This window comes from Mustela putorius, unplaced genomic scaffold, assembly GCF_011764305.1.
Source record: "Mustela putorius furo isolate JIRA1106 unplaced genomic scaffold, ASM1176430v1.1 tig00003869_pilon_pilon_pilon, whole genome shotgun sequence".
Lineage (NCBI taxonomy): Eukaryota > Metazoa > Chordata > Mammalia > Carnivora > Mustelidae > Mustela > Mustela putorius.
Window position 1 is genome coordinate 15,564,797 of NW_025422021.1, and position 23,961 is coordinate 15,588,757.

The following is a 23,961-nucleotide window of genomic DNA, read 5'->3' on the forward strand; positions in this document are numbered from 1 at the left end:
CTTTTTGGAATTTCACTGTTTTGATGGTTACAATTAATACTTCCACCCATATATTCTTAATAGTACTGTGAAAAAATAAATGGAAGTCATATATTACTCTCACTCTCTTTCACATATGCATAGTTTTATTGTTCAGCAATTCTAAAGTATTTAATTTTGCTACTCTATACAAAATACAACTTTAAAGATTGGAGAAAAATTGATTACCAAGAAAAACAATAAAAACAATGTTTTTAAGGAATGCAGATAGCATTTAACACTTTGGTAAGCATCTTGTGGTTTTATAAATATTTCCTAGACAGTATGAGCATGATCATTATAAAAAAGAGTTAATGGAAAAAAAAAAGAGTTAATGGCAAGAGCAAATACGTTAAATTATGGATGTTTTTACTTTGTAGGCAATACAAATCAAAGCTGTACAATGAAGACTTTTAAAATGAGATCATTTGACAATGATTTTATTTTCTGCTTAGAAAATTAAATCACACCCCCATAGATTTCTACAAAGCCTAGATTAAGCCTGGATTAGAACTGAAGTTTTCACTGAGCAAGTCCTTTGAGGTTTCCGTAAGAAGCTGTATGTTTAAAGGGTCAAACACCAGAGTGAGGCTGGCCAAAGTTGGAATCTTGTTCTACCCCTTATGAACAGGAGGACTCTGGAAAAGTCACTAACCTCTGGACTCCCATTTTATTATTTGTATAACTAGGATTAAAAGTAATACACATTGCCTAGGATTGCTGTAACACTTACATGCATTAATGCATGTAAAGTGTAGTAGTAAATATTTTATTAAAACCTCCCATTTCTTTTACCATTTCAGAAGAATCCCACCCTTTTTAGGAGGCAGCAGCAGATTTCTGTCTCTTACTTGAAAACTTGGAGAAATGCTAACTGTAAGAGTAATGACGAGGGTTATAATGCGTATGTTTATTTACCACCAATGAGCTTGCTATCTGTGCTGGGTGCTTGAGCAAGCACACAGCCCTCTGTCCTGCAATGGTTTTCCTGCTCACTACCCCTTGTCTTCCCTATTTCCATATTCTGAGCATATACGTATAAATCTTCAATCTAACCCACTGCATTATCTTTCTCTCCCTCCCCCCACCTCCTTTCTTCCCTCTGCTTGACTTTAGAGTCTCAAGTTACTATCCATTTCTTCTAATAAATTGTCCTTGATAACTGTTATAGAAAATTTTCCAGAAATACTTGTGCCAACACTTATTTCTCTGTCCTGATATTTACACAAAAGTCATGCTTTATTGGTGCCTAGAGTTTAGGAGATTAAATCCAAAAGACATCGAACATTGCTGTGACTATTTCCCATAAATTCTATCTTGGAGTACACTCATAAAAGCTCTCACATGTTTCCATCAAGAGAAGAGCTCCGCAAATGGCTGATGCTAATGAACCCATAGATGTTTTTAAAGCCTGATGTGGTCAATCAAAGGGGAGGCAGCTGCCAGGATGCCTCCCACCCCTTTCCCTGCAGCTCTAAATCACTCCCTGCAGGGAAGTGGGCCTGGCTGGGAGATGCCCCAATGCCCAGTCTTACCCCCTCAGTCCTAACAATGTCAGCACCTCTCCTTCCCCACTCCTTTTACTTGGAAAAGAAAACACCACTCGAAAGAGACTAAGTGATTCAGCTTCAGAAGAATCTAAATGGGTGAAGTCCTATGGATCACGGCATTTGAATACAAAGGTTTATGACACAGCGCAAAAAGCTCTATGCATGCAAGACTTAGGAAGCAAATCGACTTTATCTTCCTTAAACTCAACCCATGCACTATATTGAGCTTCTCTCATTTAAAATGGAATCTACGGGCTACTTGAGTAATCAGCAGACTTTACTATATTTTCAGAAATGGATGCCAACTGTCAGGAGATGTTTTTAGAAGTCTGAAAAGTGATGCTAGCAGGAGAAAGATTGGTGACGCTGGCTTCAACATTAATTACAGGAAACAGTGTATAAAGCATGGGATTGAGAGTCGGAATGATGCAAAGATCACAAGCTTATTAGCTTTGTAATTCTAGGCCCCTACGAAAAATCAGCATCAGACGCTTCATAGGTTGTGCTAATTAAGTAAGAGAACGCACATAAAATGTGAGTGCAGTTTTTAGCGTCAAACGTTTAATGAAAGTTTAATAAATGCCAGTTATTATTGCTAGGATTATTATTCTGAATCCTTACAATTTTTTAGGACTATGCAGGCAAGAATGGTGAGAGTACACTGGAAATTATTCCTTCTGCAGCAGCTAGTGATCGAATCTCATGACGTCCTCTGAATAATGTTCCACTGCCTAAACCAGGATTAGCAAACAGGTAGATGGTAAACTGATACTAGCTTGAACAAGAATTTCACTGGATTAGATAGGTTTATTCTTCTTATTATTATTATTAAATATAAAGCCTTTAAGGAAGCTACATTCTAGGTCCACCATTCCCTCTTGTCATATACCTGGCTTCTTTCTCACAGTTACATGACTTGCCTAGATCTGAAGATCCAGGATTTACATCTGTAATCTAGAGATTTCCAGGCATTTCTCCCACTGTACCAAAAACATAACCAAAGAATTTCTCTTACCTCTGGAAACCTAATGTCTATATAGGTAGTGTTCCCGAATAACTATTAATAAAATTTGTGTTGTGGCACGTGGGTGGCTCAGTTGGTTAAGCATCTGCCTTGGTTCATAGGTCAAGACCCAGGGTCCTGGGATTGAGTCCTACACCTGGCTCTCTGCTCTGTGGGGAGTCTGCTTCTCCCTCTCCCTCTGCCTGCTGCTCTGCCTGCTTGTGCTCTCTCTCAAATAAATAAATAAAATATTTAAAAATTAAAAAAAATAAATTTGTGTTGTCCATCATTGGAATCATCATTAGCATAGCTAATACCATTTGGGCATTCACGAAATATCAAGATGTAGTTTAAAGCAAACTATATTGCAAACTGAATAATGCTTAAGGAATGAAATCAGTCCCCCATCAGGGAAAAATTGGCAGAAAAGTTGAAATATTTATGACTTCTTTTACAACCAGGCATCTCAGCAGCATAAGCAGAATATGTAGCTATGCTAAAGGCAACAAAATACTACATCTGAGCATCTGAGAGGTAAACAGTTGGAATTTCCTCTTTTCCCTGAAAAGTTTGAAAAATAATACAACAACAAAATCAGAATTGGTATGATATTGTCTTCTGGCCCAATTATAACTTTGGCCTCCCCCGCCCCTTTTTTAAAGGTTTTTTATTATTTATTTGACAGAGAGAGATCACAAGTAGGCAGGCAGAGAGACAGGAAGGGAAGCAGGCTCCCTCCTCACTCATTTAAGCTACCATCAAACTTACAATGTAACTAGTATTGTTTTCTCTTGGTATTATAGATGAAGGAGCTAAATATCAGAGATATTACATTATCTGCCTCTGAGTAGAGAATCTTGAATGAGAATCTAGGAAATTTCAGTCCAGATACCACATTTTAAACTACCAGACAGGCCGCATATATGTAGATTTTAATACAGTGATCCCAAAGAGATTACATTCATGATGAAATTTTCAGTCACATGGTAGAAGATATTTTAGGACAGAAATGCCTCTTAAAATATACTGCCTAAATGCCCACGCAGTCTGTTCACAAGCAGGGTTGACCTCCCCAATATTAAAACACAATTAGCACATAAATGAGACAAATGTGTATATGCAGTTATAAATACTGTTTCATGACATCAAATGACTATGCATTTTAAAAATATTCCAGATAAATCATTTCTGCTAATCCTTCATCCTTTTGTGACTTTCTTTAGAAATTTTCAGTTAGAATATTCCTTTGTGGTAATGAGATAGCGCAGAGTGTTCATTTATACATTTCAGCTAAGGATAGCTTTGAAAATAATTTTTAAAAATCATTAGCCACATGAATATTCTATTTATTTCTCCAATATCTCTCTGCCAACAGACCAACATGTAAAACCCCTTACTCTAAACATTATCATTTATTTTTACTCAATCCTATATTACTAAACTGTTCTTTTTTTTATGGTGCTAATACACTCTGCTTTGAGTACATTATCTACTAATCAAGACATCCCAAAACAAATCAATTAAAATAATTCATATGATTTCCACTTCTTTATATGGAAATTACAAGCTAAAATAACCAACTGGAATATTCTATTGGACTTGTATTTAAGTATTGCAAAGGTACACAGCATAAACTTTGAAAACACAAAGATACCCTCAAATACGATATAACTAACCCAAGCGTAAAGGATTATCGGCAGCATATTATATTCAGAGGGAAGGAGGATTACCTGAAACTTATGCAAATTTCCATACTTTGGAAATCAATCTATTCTCACATTTTCCAAATGAATTAACAGGTTAAATGATTTAACTACAGTCAGAGCTACTTGTAACAGAACTGAAACTAGATTGAGGATCTCATGGCTCCTTGATTGTGGATTTTCCAATTATAACAAACTGAAGGAATTTCTAAGAGTCCCATTTTCACAAATTTAACTGATGCACTAGGGGAAGAAAAATCACAGCAAACCTAAATATTTTCTCTCTCAATGGCTCCCAAACACAGCAAATACTTCACTGATGATCAACTAAAGAAACAATATTCTACCTTAACACCACAGGGGGAGAAATGTCATGTGGGACTTACTGTATAAATAGTGCAACCGTGGATAGTGTATTTTATAAGCACAAGAAGCAATTTCCAATGGAAATTTTTCTAAATGTCACTGTGCATCCTAGAGCCGAACACCTGGGGAAGATATGGCTCCCTACATTTTAGGACTTAGGCAATGAATTGTATGAAGGGATTTCAGGGCAACATTTGGCAATATCACTTGGCTATCACTGTGGACAAGATGAAGACTCTCAATGAATATATTAAATTTGGTTCTACTTAATGACCTAATTTGGCCTGGAAGTTTCTAATGTGCTGCAGGGCTCTTCTGCCTTTTCCTAATAGGAATACAATGCTAAACAAAACAGCTGTGCAAATATAAACAAATATAAAAATACACAAGTATAAACAAATATGATGGGACACCTGGATGCTTAAGTTGGTTAAGCATCTGACCCTTGATTTTGGCTCGGGTCATGATCTCAGGGTGGCAAGACTGTGGTTCATGCTGGGCACGGAGCTGTTTGGGATTCTTTCTCTTCCTCTGCCCTTCCCCCCACTCACGCTTGTGTGCACATGCTCTCTCTCTCCACACCCCCCTCAAAAAACCAAACCAAAACAAATATACTACGAAATAGTTGCAAATTGTCTGTGAAGGGGAAAAAAAGGGTGCTGAGAAAGAAAATGATGGGAAAGAAAATGGTGGGATAATCCACAGACTTTAATCTCTAGTGAAAGGTATATAGAACTTATCAAAAATTATAAAATATTCCAAACTTTCAGAAATAATAGGTACTTACTATCCATATTTAATGGATGTTAATATTTTACTATTTTTACTTAAGATTACTACTTTTAAAATGTAAACAAAAGTGTGAAAGTACAGGTAAGCACCCACCCCCTATTTTTCACTCTTCATCTCTATGAGTACCAATTCCCACATTGCTGATTATTGTTCCTTCCTATGCATATCTTTACCTCTATAAAATATAGTGTTGGGGTACCTGGGTGGCTCAGTGGGTTAAGGCCTCTGTTTTTGGCTCAGGTCTTGATCCCAGGGTCCTGGGATTGAGCCCCGCATTGGACTCTCTGCTCAGCGGGGAGCCTGCTTCCTCCTCTCTCTCTGCCTGCCTGTCTGCCTGCTTGTGATCTTTGTCTGTCAAATAAATAAACTTAAAAAATAAATAAATAAAATAAATAAAATAAAATATGGTGTTGCTTTTTTCATTTTCATTATGTAAGTGTACCATACAGAGTTTTGCGGTTTGCCTATGTCACTCAACAATACATACGTGTAAACTTGACTATCTGGTTCAGAGTTATCCAATTTATCATTATATAAGCAAACTACAATTGTCCAATCCGATGCTGATGCACAGTTAATGTTTCTTCTTTTACCTTTCACTATGGGATTTTCCAGGCGATTGAACCATCTGATGCTCACACTGGTATTTATGAGAGTTCCTCCTTCAGCACACACTTGTTAATACATGATATTGTCAAATTTTAAAATTTTGCCCATCTGAGATATAATACATGTGATATGGTATCTTCTTTCAATTTTAATTTCCCTAATTACTAACAGAATTGAACTTCAGTTCATGATTGTATTAACCTTTTCTTCTGTGTATTATCTGTCCATATTCTATAACTATTTTTTATTGCATTGGCTCTTCTTTGTTTTAGTAGGAGTTCCTCTTGGAGTCAAATACTAATTCCTTGTCAGTTAATGAATTGCAAGTATTTTTTTTTCCGGTCTGTAGCTCACTTTTTCACTTTCTTGATGGCATAACTGATGATATAAACAAGTTTAATATATTCAAGTATGTTTTCTTACACTTTGTCTTCTTTGCCTCATATCCAACATAAAGATATTTTCCTACAAGTTTTATAGTTTTCATTTGTTTTTTTATATTGAGGCATTTAGTCCACCGGGAATTAATTTTCATGTATGGTATGAGGTAGGGATCTAATTTTATTTTGTTTTTGTTTTTGTTTTTGTTTTACAGAGAGAGAATGCATGTGCACATGAGCTGGGGGAAGGGACAGAGGGAGAGGCAGAGAGAAAATCTTTAAACAAACTGAGCATGGAGCCTGAAGAGGCTTCTAAGATCATGACCTAGGTCAAAATCAAGAGTCAATGCTCAACCCACTGAGCCACCCAGGTACCCCACTAATTTTATCTTTTATAATGTGACTGACCAGTTGTTAAAAGGTCATTTATTAGAGCAGTCTCTCCTTTCCCAACTCATCTGCAGTATCCTCTGTCACATACCAAGATGCCATTTAAATGTGGGTCTGTTTCTAAGCTATTTCCTCCATGTGCAGTCTGTCTGAGCTAATTTTATGTGTTTTAACTATTTTAGCATTTGAAGAATTAAAATCTGTAAGGGTCAGTATGCTTTCCCTTTTCCTTATTCTTTTTCAAAATTTTACTTCATCATTTTTTTAGCCATTGGCCCTTTCACAGTAATTTTAAGATAAGTTAGATCTACATATTTTAAAAATATATTATGTAAAGTATTAATTATATAAAAATATAGAGTAATATAGGTATTTTTAAATCTCATATTCTCTCTCTCTCTCTCTCTCTCTCTTTTTTCCCACAGGTTATTTGAAAGTAACTCCAAGATATCTGTCATGTTTCCTGTAAAACTTCCACATATATCTCTAAAAGAGGAGGACTTGGGAACCTGCCTACTTTGGATGGGTGATCAGGGACAGCTCCAGGAAAGAACGGATATTTAAGCTGAACCTAAAATATAAAGGATCTCAGTCATGCAAAGAAGGTTCTAGGCAGGATCTTAGAGCAAGAAAGATCTGCTATGTTATACCTGAGATGAATATTACACTGTATGTTTGCTAACTGGAATTTAAATAAAAACATAAAAATTTAAAAAAAAAAACCCTGCAAGATCAGTGTGACCATATTTTGGATACGGAGGGAGGTGGGAGACTGGAGAGGACAGCAAAGGCTCAGTCATGGGGCTGCACAGCGTTTCGGGGGCCACAGTAATGAAGAACTCCCAGGATTTAAGTAGGAAAGTGGTGACAGCCACCGGACTCCCATCTAGAGATAAAACCGAGGCTCGGCAGGAGAGGATGCAGAAAACAACTGGAAGGCTCCTGCAGGAGTCCAGGAGAGAGGAAAGTCAGACGTGTTTGGGTGGCAATGCGAACGGAGGGACGTGGACAGATTTGAGACATATTTATATAACATACGACTGGGGGAGGAAGAGCAACTAAGGAAACAATAACAGAGTTTCTGATCAACTAGAATAAAGAGGTAAATCTAATGTTACCATTTATTAAGGCTAGATCTGAGGTCCTGCCTACGAATTTAAACCAAATCAAACAACAACTAAATGAACTGTATTTATATAATGTTAGTGATCTAACTTGGTAATGCCTTTTTTTTTTTTCCCCTGAGCTGATTCAAAGCATGGTGAAGGGGAAAGCAACTTGGATTCCCTCAAGTGTGTTATACAGCAACTGCATAAAGAGCTGCACAGCATCCAATTAAACAGTGATGTTTCTGCCTGGAAAATCTATATATAAGCAAATGGAGCCAGCAAGGTACATGTTAGGAATACGTAATTACAGCAGGGCCCTATTTAAAACATGGTTCACCATTACATGCATTTGGATATAATAACTGTTAAATCAGGATCCTGGTCTATCACAATGACACCCATCAAAATCATAAATTACAGAGTTAGCTTGTAAATTGGTATTTATTCCCACTGATGTCCATGCCCTTATAAAGTCCTACAATAAAAGCATTCTTTTTTTTTTCTTTGTATGGTTTAGTTGTACTAAAAAAAGACCACTCTTTACAAAGCTAACTGTTATTTATCAAGTACTTAACAGTAATTGAACTTGCACCAGTCTAAGTACTGAGAAGAACACAAGTCTGAGCTCTGTAAATCTCCAGAAAAGATAAAGTGGGTGCACCAGTAACCATAATGGAAAACAGAATTTAGCAGTGCTGGAGACGGGCTTCAGTGCTTTTAGACTGTGAGGTTTTACAGAAGCTGAATCATGTCTCAGGTACTTTTATAGTTCTAGCTCCTCCTATTTGTGCAGTGAATGGCAAACAGCATGTGCTTAATAAGCATCCATTCCTTCATCCATTTATGCAAATATTCTTTAAGGGCTTTCTAGAAGCTGGGAATACAAAGACCTAGTTCCTGCCTTTGATCAGCTTATACTCATTACTTCAAAACTCATTTTGAGTGACCTGCCGAAAGGGAGAAGGACAAATATTGAAGGCAATGCCCACCTGAGAAGGACAGGTCTGCTGTGTACGAGGTAGGAGGTGGAGTGACAGTAGGAGGTGGAGTGACAGGAGTCTGACATGCTCTGTGCTGTGAGATGGGAGACGAAGCTGGCCCTGGGCACCTAGCAGGATGGCAGCATGGCAGCCATGAGCGCTGAGTCTTAAAACACAGTTTTTGCTGTTTTCTTTAATCTTCTTTCAAGTTTTCAGGTATTTGAGTAAAAGGGGAATTTGGAGTGAAGAATACAAGAGGAAAACAGTGAACAGAGTCCTGGCTTCCAAAAAAAAAAAAAAAATCCCAGAAATAATGGGGCAAATGGTAACGGGTAGAAAGATATGTAAAAACGAGAGATGGGTGCTATATTGGGGAAAATAAGAGGATGAGGTAAAAAAAAAAAAAAAAGTGGTTGGGGAGAAAGGCCGTGGAAAGATAAGTGGTTGTGGTCTGAGTTTGGAACACTGAAATTTGATTTTGGGGGCACAGGGCTGTTCTAGTTTGTAATCATATGCTAGGTGAGGCTGTGGACATAAGTAGATGAATGGATTGGAGGTAAAGGACAGAAATGGGATAGAAATAAAGACTTCAGAATACAGGTGGTCAAGGAAATAGAAGGCCAAGTGTTCAATGAGCCCTCACATGGCTATTGACATCGTGGTTTGCGGGGGAAATACTGGGATAGAAAGAAGACACAAAACCACTGTCAAAGTGTTTGAATGTTGGCAAAATACCAGAAGATTCAGGTAAAGAGAAGAGTAAAATGAGAGATTTGGTAAAGTTTTCATGGAGAAAGAAATATTTGATGTGAAACTTAAAGCAGGTAATGAACTTCCTAGAAACCAGGGGGCAGAGAAGACATTTCAGCCTGAAGGATGGTCTGAGTAAGGCCAGAAGAGGCAGTAAGAGAGGCATCACCTCCGACTCATCACACTAGATCTCTCTCAGAGGAGGTGATCTCAAAACAAGTCCATTGCATTGGAATTGGACTTTACAGTGGGTTCAAATGAGTATTTTCTAAATGGACCACTGATTCATATCTTCCTCCACTCTAAATTATATCCCCTATCCTCAACCAACTAAATACCTGATGATTCACCTGGTCCTTGTCTGGTGTCCAGATAGGGACACTGGTCTAGTGTGAGTACATCCGCAACTGGTTCTGGGCCTGACCTGACAAGGGGCATGCTAACTGTCCTTCTTCAACATAAGGGAATGCAGAAGGTCTGGAGATCTTTTAATTTTAATAATAACTTTTCTTGACTTACACTGCCTACGTTTTCTTACTTGGTCTCAGTTCTAACCTAAGATGTTATTTTGATCCCTGTTCTTAGAATCATATTATCACAAAGAAAGGAGATTTTGAGGGTCACGTGATCCCACCTCCTGCTTAATCAAAGACTTCCTTTAAAACTCTTGTGTTAGGTGTATCATACTTAGCGAATTAAGTCAAGCAGAGAAAGACAACTATCATATGATCTCCCTGATATGAGGAAGTGGAGATGCAACATGGGGGGTTAAGGGGGTAGGAGAAGAATAAATGAAACAAGATGGGATTGGGAGGGAGACAAACCGTAAATGACTCTTAATCTCACAAAACAAACTGAGAGTTGCTGGGGGGAGGGGGGTTGGAAGAAGGGGGGTGGGGTTATGGACATTGGGGAGGGTATGTGCTATGGTGAGTGCTGTGAAGTGTGTAAACCTGGCGATTCACATACCTCTATCCTGGGGGATAAAAATATATGTTTATAAAAAATAAAAAATTTAAAAACAAAACAAAAAACTCTTGTGTTAGGTTTCTGCCCAAACATTCCTCCATTGTTTGAAACATCAAAGACTCAGAGGTAGCTTGCTACATTTATCTTTGGCATAGTAAATTCTCATAGTAAACCACAGTGCTAGGTAGACATGATCTGCCTCCGTATTTTTAAGTGGTATTCACTACTTGTAATCTATCATTTTGTCATGTCTGAAAGCACCTACCCAGAGCCTGGAACATAAGATACACTATAATCTTAGTCCTTGGGTAAGTTAGGAATACATCTCTGAATGGTAATTTCTTTTATATAATGAATGGTAATTTCTTTTATATAATGGTTAAAATAATAGCTTCTAATCACACAACAATTCTGGGATATCAAATGAACTCAAAAATGTAGAAGTGTTTTATCAATTAGAAAATAGTATCTCTATGTGAGACATTGACTTCCTGCTTTCACGCACAGTTTAGATCTATCATCCTACCTCTTGATATTTTCACTTCCTCAATGCTGTACATTTATTTGTAGAAATGCTCTGTTTCAGGAAAAATAATGTGTTCCTTTGGGGAGGATGTTTCATCACACAGCTTCTCATTACCGGTGTGAAGTGCCAAGAACCTTGGAGAGGGCAGGAAAAAAATCCTTCCTCTCTAGCTTCTTGCAGCTTTCCTTTCAACAGCACTCCAGTACCGGCTGATTGGCTGTGGAACCACAGGGATGTGATGAAACAGAGTTCCACAGCAATACAGAATCCAGATGCTTCTCTCTCAAGGGAAGTACAAGACATGACCTTGGCTGATCACTGGTAAGCATGCGAATTGCCTAGCGAAGCTCAGAAGTCCATGAAAAAGGCATAATTCTCTTATTGATTTATATTTTGAAGCTTTTGTTATCATAATGTGATGTGCGGCAAATTGAATATCTTTAGAGAAAGCTTAGAATAGCATGGAATTTTTTACTACCATAGCTGCTGACAAGTACCAAACAATCCTATCAATGCCTCTATCTGTAATGACAACAAAATGTTATGTTACACAATATGGTAATGCCTATAAAGCACTGAGTACATGGGATATTTTTAATTTGAAAGATGAGATCATGATGGGTGAGATTTAAATAACCGTATTTTAAAAACTCTCAATGTGAAACTAAATTTGGTTTCCTAAAGCTACACAAATTTGATAGTCATCAAAAGTCCTTTTTTACTCTAAGACAGGTTTTTTTTTGGAAAGGAAAGATACATATTAAAGAAACAGGATTCATCAATGATAACATTCCTAAAAGTTTATATCTGTAGATTCACATGCAGATAAGATCACTGCCGCTAAGTACATACTTTAATGGGTATTTAAAAAAAAAAAAAAAAACGTTTTCTTGAAACAAGGTGGGATGGGGAGGGAAACAAACCATAAGAGATTCTTAATATAACAAAACAAACTGAGGGGGTCCAGGGGGAGGGGGGTAGGGAGAGGGTGGTTGGGTCATGGACATTGGGGAGGGTATGTGCTATGGTGAGTGCTGTGAAGAGCGTAAACCTGGCGATTCACAGACCTGTACCCCTGGGGATAAAAATACATTATAGGTTTATAAAAAAATAAAAAATTTTAAAAAACATTTTCTAAAAACGTGCACATAGTAAATTTTTGGATAGGTGAAAAATCTGAAATATATTTCTAGAAACAAGAAAGCCTTTCAACTACCCCTCTCACATTAATTAACATGCTCAGGCCTTTCATAGAATAAATATTCTAGGTAGAATTTTTATCTCTTGATTCTGTGCTGTTTCCTCCCACTTTTTCTCTCTTCTCCATAATATAAATATGGTGAACTATGCAGATTATTATTCAATGTAAAGGGTACTTTTTAAATTAATAATCTAACCACCCCTAAAAATTATGAAAAATCTGTCAGATTTCACTTCATATAGTTAAATCAGCAATTTAGTAAATTAACACATTTCCAGCTACCACAGATAATAAACAATGAGTTGAAACATTCTGATAACTTCTTTTTTATATTATGTATTTTAATTTTTTTAAGATTTTACTTTTAAGTAATTTCTACACCCAATGTGGAGTTCAAACTCACAACCCCGAGATCAAGCATTGCGTGCTTTACTGAGTGAGCCAGCAAGGCACTCCCATTTTGATGACTTGTCGGACATTATAAAATAGGTCTATTTTCTTTAATGGGAAAAATCATTTCTCTAATTTATAAAAGCTTTTCCTAGTTCGCTCCAGTATTGCATGATTTTGCTGATCACGCCATTTCAATCTGCTGTCCACATACATAAACACAATTTGAACTACAGTCATCATTTTAGTTTAAATATAAAACTTATTTGTTTTAAATTAATAAATATGAAAATTCATCCATCTTTTTAAAACCTCAAACAATCAAATCATTTTCAGTGCTCAGGGCGCCATACCATTCCCTGCCTTTATGAATACTAGATTTTCCCTGACAATGTAAGTAAGATTTGATGTTTGATTTTTCTTAACATTATCTCATGAGCATTTTACATAATTGTCATCAGGTCCTCATAACTATCATTAAAATAAATTGTACAAGTCTCCATAACTTAATGGAGCATTTTCCTGCTCTGAGTCCATGTTATCTTTCTCTTCTCTACCTCTAACCCCCATTTTTTTAAAACCCCCATTCTTTGGTACTACCGTTAACCACCAACATTTTCACTTATGCAGTTTTCCCCTTGTTTTTGATGTTTCCTCCTTCAGGTAAATTATCTGAAGTACAGACAAATAGATATGAATATTATTATGGCTCTTATATTAACTCAGGGATTTCTAAATTTTACTGCCATCAGTCAAAATGTGTGTACCTACTATTTATACTGTAGGTATACAATTTATACTTTCACCAGCCCTTAGGTATCAGTAGTTTCTACTGGAGAGAGGGGTACTAATTTCACAGAGATGAAATTTCTGTAATTTCATATTAATGGAATCTCGTTAGTATTATTTGAATCTGCATTGTTATTACTATTGTTAAATGCTTTCCAATGCTTGCTAATCATGTTTCCTATATAGTGTTGATTGCCTTTGGGGGTTTCAAAAAAATTTACATGTTATTTTTTATTAAATTAAATATAATAAATAATATATTTATTGTAAGTATTTTGCAATGTGACTTTTTTTTTTACTGTAAAGCTCAGGTAATGATCCTACCAATGTCTGATAAGTAAGCAATATCCTCATAATTGGATTTTTAAAAAATTATCTATTTAATCCATCTGGAATGTATTTTGGCATATGTTGTGGATGAATATCTAAATTACTTTTTTTCCAAACTCTAACACCCCAACAATTTATTAAATACTTCCTCCCTTTACCATTGCTCCATAATGCTCTATTCTTATACATTAAACCTTATATATAACATGTTGAGATTTTTCTATACTTTCCTAGATCTAGCAGAGTATCAAAAAAGAAATTATATAATTTTATATTATGACTTGGGATCTGTAATGGCTTTTCAACATTTAGAATTTCTTTTTAAAAATATACCTTTATTATCATTATTTTCCCAAATAGATTTTTATCATTCAATCGCCTTTTAAGAAAATGCACTTGAGGATTTTATTAACGTTATATTCATATGTGTAAATTAATGTGGAAGGCTTTGATAACTTTATTTATCTTTAAATCCAGAAACATAACTTATCTCTTTACTAATTCACCTAATTCTTTTACAATTCTCAATGAATATCTTAAAGATATGTCCAATATTATACAATTAAGAGGCAGTATGAGGTAATGGAAAAAACAAAGACTATGGGGTGAGGTACACACATACACATATGTACCAGCCTCCAATCATGTGTGATCTTGGGCAAGATGCTTGGTCTCTGAGCCTCAGATATTTCCTCTTAAACTGAAGGTAGTGGTATTTTCAGAATTGACACAGAGTAGGGATAATGTATATAAAGCTATTGGAGCATTTATGTATCCAAGAAATGTTAGCTATGATCATAATTTTCAATATAACATGCGCTTAGTACTTAATATTTTACCAAGTTCTTTCATGTATATTATCTCACTTGTGCTGTTGATCTTCACAAAACTCCACCAGATGATCATGTTGTTGCTTTATCACTATTAATACTAAGACCAAATAGGTATACATGTATCTCCTTTTAAATAAAAAACATAAGCTCATCTCATATCATCATGACATAGGTAAATGTATTTGTAGATCTCCAACATTACACAATAACCTTGTCCCTTAATATTTTATGGTTTTTTAATCTGCTATGATCATTTAATTGCCCTTTCATTACATTTTATATTAGTTTTGCTTGTTTATTTTTTTAAATATTTTATTTATTTATTTGACAGAGAGAGACAGCAAGAGAGGGAATACAAGTAAGGAGAGTGGGAGAGGGAGAAGCAGGCTTCCCGCTGAATAGGGAGCCCGAAGTGGGCTCAATCCCAGAACCCTGGGATCATGACCTGAGCAGAAAGCAGATGCTTAACAACTGAGGCACCCAGGTGCCCCTAGCTTTGCCTGTTTAAAGCAATGCTTTTGATTTTAGTGTTTGGTTCATACTCAACAGTTTTATTGAGCTCCCTAATACCCTCTTAAAACTATTACAAATTCTTTCGGTTTTCCGAGTTTGTCACATTTCCGAAATAAATTCTATGTTCTAGAATCATATATTAATAAAATCAGCCACTGAATTGAAAAATGGAAAAACTAAGACTAGTTATCTACCGTGGTATCATGATATAGTAAAATCTTCCTGTTGGAAACATAAATTTAAGAAGAGTTTTTAGCTATTACTAGTCAGTTTCTTTTAGCTTATAGATTGTATCACTTTAAGAATTCTTTCTCATCAGTCCTGGAATCTTCACAATACCTTTCATTGACAGCGAGCACTAATGCTACAGTGTGGCAGAAAAAGGAATCCAGAGGCATACATCTCTTTATTTTTTCCTTGTGGGCTTTACATATTCTCCTTAGGAATGGGATAAAAGAATGAGTGGAAAGAAGTATAAACTGCAATGCACTTGCACATCTGGGAGAGTTTTGCAGGTTTCTCATCTCTTCACGCATGGCTGGTGAGCTCTTTCTCATCATATCCTAGACCTTCCACTCCCAAATACATCCATTTTCTCCCCTACCAACCCAGAATACCATTTCAGCTATGGGAGGATGCATTTTTGTGCCTAGACTTGTCTTTCCCCATCTACTCTCAGTAGGGTGCTTCCTTAAAATTAATAACAATAAAATACACTTGTTTTCACTGAGTCAGTTGATTAACACTACCAAATAATCCACTGCCAAAAGCAATCCAAATACAAGAATCTACCGCTACCTCAAATTGACTTAATTTTAATTAATCGTGCTTTGTTTTCAGATCAATTACAAAAACAAAACTAAACTAATAATAAGGGTTTAAAAAAGGGCCCAAGATGATACAATTATTTTCACTGCAGAATCAGAAAAGTGGCTTCAGGTATGGTTTCTGTACTCACGGGGAAAATGATTAGAAGTGGACGGATTGACACTGTCCCCACTGTCAGCACTTTCACTGCTGGAAACGTCATCGTCTGATTCCCGCACAGAGGAGCAGGGTGAGGAGCCGTCAACTTCTTCAAACTTCCTCTTTAAAATTCCACTCATAGCTGCAACACTGTCACATGTACCTGTAACAGGAATGAGAGCAATGAAGCATTGAAATATTTGACCGCAAGATGTGTAGCTAAGGTCTCCAGAGTCATTTTTCTGTGCTTTTTTAAAAACATGAACTGAGCCTTTCCTTGAAAGGATCACTAAGCAGTTTTTTTTTTTTAATATTTTCAAATTAACAAAAATTAAATTAAATATGAGCAACTGCCCATTTGGTTACCAGATTCTATCATTTTGTTAAACACACAGTTCATTTTAATGCACTATCTCTATTCTTTTTGTTGGCAAATTGAGAAAATCCACCTGAGTCCATGAAGTTGTGTAATGAAAAGAATGCCAACGTCCCCCAGAGTCCTAAATGATTCCTGCCTTATACAAAATTCATCTGGAAGAAGCACAGATAAGTAGGCAAAAACTTCAGAGTCGAGTTTTAAAATGCAAGAACCTAATTAGCTGAAAACAACAAAGCCTATGAAACCGGTTCTAAATTTTAGGTAGTTTCCATTTCAATACTGCAATAAGATGAGATGTGTTCCCAGGACGACGCCACGGTTACTGAAGCCCTTGCCGCTGAGGCAGGAACTACCTGAGAGACCCTGCTGAGTGGGAATGCGGGAGGGTGGGAGTGGTTTCTCCTAAATGCTTTCTCTAGGATGAATGGGCTTTCCTCTCTCCTTGGGCTGCCCTTTTTCCACCTTCCCCATTTACCTTGATGTATGCACAGTCAGCTAAAGAGCATAAACTTTCCTTGCAGTGTAAGGATATTTCAGGGAAAAACCTATATAAAAATTAGCTTAGATATACATGTACATGGTCTTACATTGCCAAATTAGGTTAACTTCCCTGAAAGTATTACTAAGTTGATTTCACTTATCCCTTCTTCCATCTTATTTACGTTTGCTGATTTTAACTCTCATTTGAGCTCGTGAAACCTCTCCTTTTCCTGCCAGAGTGTAGCCACCAGTCCTACTGACTGAGAGGAAGCAAGACTTAAAACTATTCTAGATACCGCCCTGAGACACGTCTGAAATTCCACCACCCCCACCCCCCGTGCAGATCACACAGCAAGCAGCCTGTCCAGGTCCCTTCAGCTGAGCCAGCTCTCCAAGATCTAGTTCTGTAGTTTCTTAAGTGGACTACTTGGATTAGCAGCATCAGCATTACCTGGGCGGGAAATTGGGAGAAACGCAAATTCTTGGGCTGCACTTCAGATCTGTTGGATCAGAAACTCCCAGGAGGCCATGCCTCGGTCTCTATGCACTCAAATCGGAGGACCATTTGTCTGATTTCTAGTCCACTCCAGCAGCTCCCTTCCTGGGTTTTTCCTTCATTGGGGGTGTCTGCATACCTGTCCTAGAGGGACATAACCTAGTCAAAACCTCTTCTTTCACCATCCCTTGTGTGATTTCTAGTACAATTCAGTACAGTACTAGATGTCTCATAAGTATTTATCATTTATTTCCATTTGCGCATCTAACTTCATGTTGAGTAACTGGTATGTATATGCTTGACTGCTTTTGTGGAATAGGTGATAGAAAGGGAGGAGGACCCATTACCTGCCCTCGAGGAGCAAACATACACATGCTGCCTCCACCCAAATGAGAGGACTCCCACATTCATCTCCTATGGTCTTGTTTTACTAATCCACATCTTCTACACAACTTATATATTAATGATGGAGATAACTTATAGTCATAAGAAGATATTGTACTGTCCACTCCCTGAGAATAAAATCTCTATTCTGACTCTGAGTTTACCACTATTCAAATTAGCATATTATTTTCTCTATCTTAAAGAGTGTGAAATGCATAAAATGTTCATGCATATCTGAGCAGGGCAAGAGAAAAAAAGATATTTTAAGTAAAGTTCTTGAAATAAAAGTAGGACAGGATATAAATTTTAAAATGGTTCACTTCAAACAAGATGCAAAGTAATTCATGAGGGAGAGACTCCAAGACACAAAGTAATACAAGATGGAAACCCATGTTTAAAAAGTACATTTTTATAATAAGGTACTGCAGTGGGAACAGTTAAAAACAATATCCTTTAGCTGCATTTCTCCAGCCCATCTCTCCCAGCTTCCTTAGGAAAGGCAGATTTCTCAAGAACCAAGGTCATTCAATTGGACCACAGGGAACCATGTTCCAGTATGGTAAAAAGTGGGACTTGGTACTCTTCTCGGGAATGAGAGGGGAAATTTTTGGAGGGATGATAAGGAAATTGAGAAGTCTTTCTTTTTTTTTTTTTTTTTTGCTTTTATATTTGGGACTGGTAAGCAAGGGAGTTGAAGGCTGGATACAATTTCTGTCTACATATTTGAGACTGAAAGAGCCTGAGCTAGACACAGCACAAAGGAATGAAGAAATGTCTGACCATTTAGTCTGGGATTAGTATATGAGCTGGAAATTAAAAATTGAAATAATTACAAAGGGGCATAACTTTCACATACACCCATGATGCTGGTTCAGTGTTGAACCAGTCTTGTTAAGTGCAGCAAGCAAGCATAGTGGTTACTTACTTTCATTGTCTTTAAAAAATACTGTGTGAGTGTAACAAGATGTTACAACAAATTATGAGGGTCAAATGACCCATTGTTTATAGGAAGGTAACCCCCACCTAAACCCAATGGTGGGGTGGTAAATAGAACAAGTGGTTTTCTCCTACAGCATCTACACTATCTCAGTGGGGCGGAAAAGAATACGAGAATTTAGGGGGAAGGCCCTTTTAATAAAGGAGATGCATAAACCTGGTTTGCTTCTATCCTGTACTGGTTCTCTCAGAATTCGAGAATGACGATACATGGCTAGTTAGGTACAGATGCAAGGGAGTAGAATGAATGCCTGTCTTATGGCTGCCACGGCTCCTTAAATATCCACTTATCATATTTTTGTTCCTAAAGATGAGGCATAATTAAACTTCATGGATATGAAGCCAATGAAAAAGTGGTCAACATTTCAGATTGGCTTTATATAGCATCAAAGCCCAGCGAACAGAAGATAAATCTGGACAGGCATTAATTTGTTCTAAATATGAGAAGCAGAAAGTCTAAGCCTCCATAACAGCCATTTTAACACAGCTACTGTTTTCCAATTCATGAAACATATGCTAGTCAAAAGCATCACCATTTCTCATTTGGACTAGGACAAGAGCTTCCTAAATATTCTCTCCCATCCACTACTGTTTGCTTTCGATGTGTTTTCCAGGTTGCAGGCAGAATGATAAATCTAAAATGCAAATCTGATCATGTCAGTCTATAGCTTAAAACTCTTAAGTGGCTTTGGATTGTCTTAGGATGAATCCAAAATCCTCAAAATGGCTTATAACGTCCTTAACAATTGACTTTGGCTAACCTCTTCAACATCATTTTAGCCACTGCCTTGTTGTCACTATTTTAGCTCTAATAATCTCTGTTTCTCCAACCTCCCATTTGTCTCTGGCCTCACGGCCTTCTGATACACCATTCCTCCCAATTTCCTTTCTAATGTCTTTTCCCATAGCACTTACCATCTTCAAAATCCATGTTGTTTGTTTATATATTTCGATGTTTACTGCTTATCGTGTTCATTCCCTGCTAAGAGATGCAAGGGAAGGGTCTTTGTCTTCTTTACCAATGTACCAACAGTCTAGAACAGTGCCTTAAATATAGGTGCTTAGTAAATAGGTGTTTAACAAACGTCTGTTGATGGATAAATAAAACCCTTCCATTTTTATACTTTAATTACTTTATCAGTGTCTGTTTTCTCTGCTAGACTGAAAACTTCATGAAATAAAACTCATGTTCATCTTATTCACCACTCTATGCCTCTTACTAACAAAATATCTGGCATTTTTGATTGAATGAGAATCAAAATGAAGATGAAATTGACCTCAAAACGTCATACAATTTTTTTTTCTTTTTTGCTTGCAAGCAACCCAAAAGCAAATTCTAGCTAACTTAAGCACATAGACATCTGTTGGAAAAATACTGAACTAGTTCATGCAATCTAAGATCGAGCTGAAATCCAAAATCAAAGGAAGGCAGGAATAAGGACATCTTCCAGGATTATGACTGTAGAAATTCCTTGATCTTCCCTCTAGAATACCACAGTTACCAGGTTTAAGCCCAGCAACTTCTCTCCGTCTTGCAGTTCAAGTTTAACGTTCTAAGGAGTAAGTAACATGTTAGCCCATCTTGGGTCAGAAGTCAGCCCTTTGATCACTCAACTGCACAGCCAGAAAGCAAACAGCCACTCAAATAGGTACTACTCCCGAGAATCTCACTCAGAGACCTCAATAAGTTAAACTTCATTTCAAAGCCAATGTTTCCTCCTTGTCTAACTCTGATTTATCTTATTTTTTTTCATTTATTAATATAGTCTGTGAATTCACCACTTGGACAGCTTCCCCTCTCCCTGCCCCCTCATGTCCTTTCTATTGCCAAGTTTAATTAATAACCACTTTGTTATAAAACTCTAATAAGCATCCTGTGGTCTTGGGATATCCACTATTCTTGACTAACATATACCACTGCTCTCAAATTTTTATTAGATGTAACCATTGCTCAGAAGCCTCTGAGCACATTTAATGAAAAAGTAGTAAAGAAATATAAATGTTTTCAAACTTCTCCACAAAAAAAAAAAAAAAGAATGCCAAGGAGCTACACTTAGATGTTCTATGGTTATAAGTGCAATTCTTTTGTTTAATGTATTTCTGGAAAAAATATCAGAAGCCAGAAGGATACAGACTGAAGTAAGTGGGAGAGCTTCGTTAAGAATGCCAAATCAAGAAGCTGGATAAAAATGTACATTTTAATGCATTTGGAAAAATGACTGAAGCTAACTTTGAGTATTTGTTGGAATCTGGTTCATATCACTCTCTTCTGACAGCGTAAAAATTTCATAGCTTTCATAGGTGGCTCATTGAGTTCTTACTATCCCACTTATATTCATCTAATGTTTAATCCTGTTTTCTCCTTTCATTCTGTCCTGATTTCATAATACTTTGCTATGTATCGTAAGGAAATGACCACAGACAATATGCCTTAAGAATATGATTGGTCCCCAAAATCTGAGGAGTGGGTGATCTGATTTGCAGAACCACTTCAGGCTTGCCAAGGTTAGCAAATAAAAATCTAGGACACCCAGTTACATTTGACTTTTAGATTAAAAAAAAATAAATCACCTTCAAGATCTATTTATACTAATTATGTTGTTTATCTGTGTTTATTGTTACTCTTAGCTCTTGAGGAGAAAGACAAATGACGATAAAATGAACAAAAAAACATCTAAATAAATGCTCCCCTCACCACCACCACCTGGAGTGGTCATACATGAGTATTTCTGCCTTTTACCCATCAGAGGGAACTCAATAAGACTTGAGAGGTCATTACGGTGAATCATGAGTTTATCAAACAACTAAAAAAAGGTGAGGAGGTTGGTAGTGGTGAGCAGGTTAAGGGCAGGCCTGGCCTATCACTGGCTCAGGAAGAAATGAATTTAAAAGGAAGTAATTCTGGCAAGACAAGAATTTTCTTCTACGAGAATGAGGAGGTTTATTTTAGTGAGATGCTGTCTCTTCTCTCGCCTGGCGGGAAGAAAAAAAAAAAATAAGAGTGGTAAGCTGTGAGCTCCCAGTTCATCTGACCCAATAGGTCCTTATTTTGTGGAGGCCTCTGAAACCAGAAGCCTCACATGGCACTCTTAGGAGAAAAGGGATACACATGGAACCCCTCTGTTCACTTCTTCCTGGGGGTCTGGGCTTATCCTTCACATTGCTTCCTTGCTCATTTTGTAGTTAGCCCAAGTGTGGCTCTTTTTAAACTGCGAGTGTCATTCACAAGGACACTTGGTGTTTTGGCATACATCAAGGGGCCTGTTACCTTGCATTACAACACGACAGGAAGGACATCTCTTTGTGATTTATCAAAAAACAAAATAATTTACTTTATGATCTCATCGAGTTCTTCCAACAAGCTTCAGAAGCTATGAAACTATGACAAAATTCTACTCCAATGACTTCGATAGGGGGAGGCGGTTGGCTTCAATCAGCGATAGGCCTGGGGCCCAGGGTGAGGATGAAGTTGCATAGAAAAAGAAGCTTCCTTTACTTTCTCTGAGAATAGAAAGCAGTTTTGATGTTTCTTCTGGTTGCTTCACCAAATTAATGATGAGCTGAGGAGCACTGCAAACAGGTTGACAAAAATACTGGTGTGTGGCTCATCTGTGATAGCAGGTGGGAAAAACCTAGCTGGCAAAAGCAAGATTATTCACAATGTCACACTTCATCAGCCAGATTGTTACTGGGCCAGTTAGAAGATGAAGAGGACAGTTGCTCAATTAATGGTGAATAGGTTTTATTCCAATATTTAAGAAAGCAGAGCTTAGCTAAGAAAAATCATATTGTGTTATTTTGAATTCTCCGGTGGGATATCTTTAGTTATCTAGATGTGTCCCTAACTATTGGGACACAGTTTTAATCAAGTTAGTTTGCATCAAATCCTTTTCATCCCCCCCCCCCTTTAAAAAAAAAAACAAAAATCATGACTTTGAGTACTCTGTAATCTGTGATGTTTCACACTATAGCCCTGACACTGTTGTGTTAATCGAATACTGAATATGGACTTAAGTCCCTGCTGAATAAGAAAATCATCATTTTAAAAAGCTGGCATCAGATGTTGTGCCTGCATTTCTCTTATTTAAAAAGAAAGAAAGAGAGAGGCTATCTTCTTCCACAAACTAGGACCATTTTTGCTTTAACCCATTTGGCAAGAAATGAACGTATCTGCGGCCAAGAGGATAGGGATTTGGCAATGATTTCACAAGGTAAAATCCTGCAAGGTGTTTCCATGGGGCACCACCAATGTGAAAAATGCTGCTGGTGGTTTGCCAATGTGGGAAGCGCAAGTTGGCCAAATACACCTCTCTTGCCCAGGTGCCTGCGTAAGCCAAGAACCCTGGGGTCACTCCTGTCTAATGAATATTTTTGTTGGAGAAATGATTGCAGGGTTCCCCAATTATGTATGAATTCCTTGAGCCAGAGTTGCCTGTGACCTTGAGTTAAAGGTCTGAGTTATTTTATGTGCTTTGGATCTCCAAATGTTTGCAGCTTGCTGATTTGCAGCTTGAGAATTTGATGAAAGAAATCAAAGCTTTCCCCAGGAAAAAAGTGCACATAAGCCACAAATGTATGCCATCTATCCATGGACTCTGATTAAGGACCTCAACTCTGGTGATTTATACCATTTCTCCAGCTTTGGTGGGTATCCAGAACTCGGAGAAATGATTCATTGTGAACACATTAGTTCAAAGCATCAAAAAAGTTTGAGAATCTGTTGCCTCCTGTTCCTTTTACCACGAGGGTCATCCACTGCCAAGGGCAGGGGTCCTTCCAGTTCTCTCAGGTCTTTCTGCCATCTGTACTGGGGGGGCCCACTGAATCTCAAGGGGACATTCCATATCACTTTTAGGGGCTCCTTTCTTCACTGTTCTCTTGGCTGCTACCTACTACTCTAATACAACTACCTGAAACCAAACTGACCTCCTCTGGAAATTTGCAGCTTGGTGAATGGTTCTGGGTTGCAGGACGACATCCCCCAAACAGTGTCTGTCTTTCCTAAAAGGTAACTAGATTGCCTGGTTCCATTTATAATACCAGTCAGAGCTTTTAGTGA

At 37.2% G+C, this 23,961-nt stretch overlaps 1 protein-coding gene across 5 annotated transcripts in view; it reads right to left on the minus strand.

The window, feature by feature from the left end:
* The window catches only part of CSRNP3 (cysteine and serine rich nuclear protein 3), a 203,036-nt gene that overhangs the window by 65,030 nt on the left and 114,045 nt on the right, over positions 1-23,961 (minus strand). For all 5 annotated transcript variants that reach the window (XM_004743988.2, XM_004743985.2, XM_004743987.3 and 2 more), the window contains one exon: positions 16,160-16,330. In XM_004743988.2, coding sequence (XP_004744045.1) covers positions 16,160-16,330 — 171 coding nt within the window. The remainder of the gene's footprint in view (positions 1-16,159; positions 16,331-23,961) is intronic.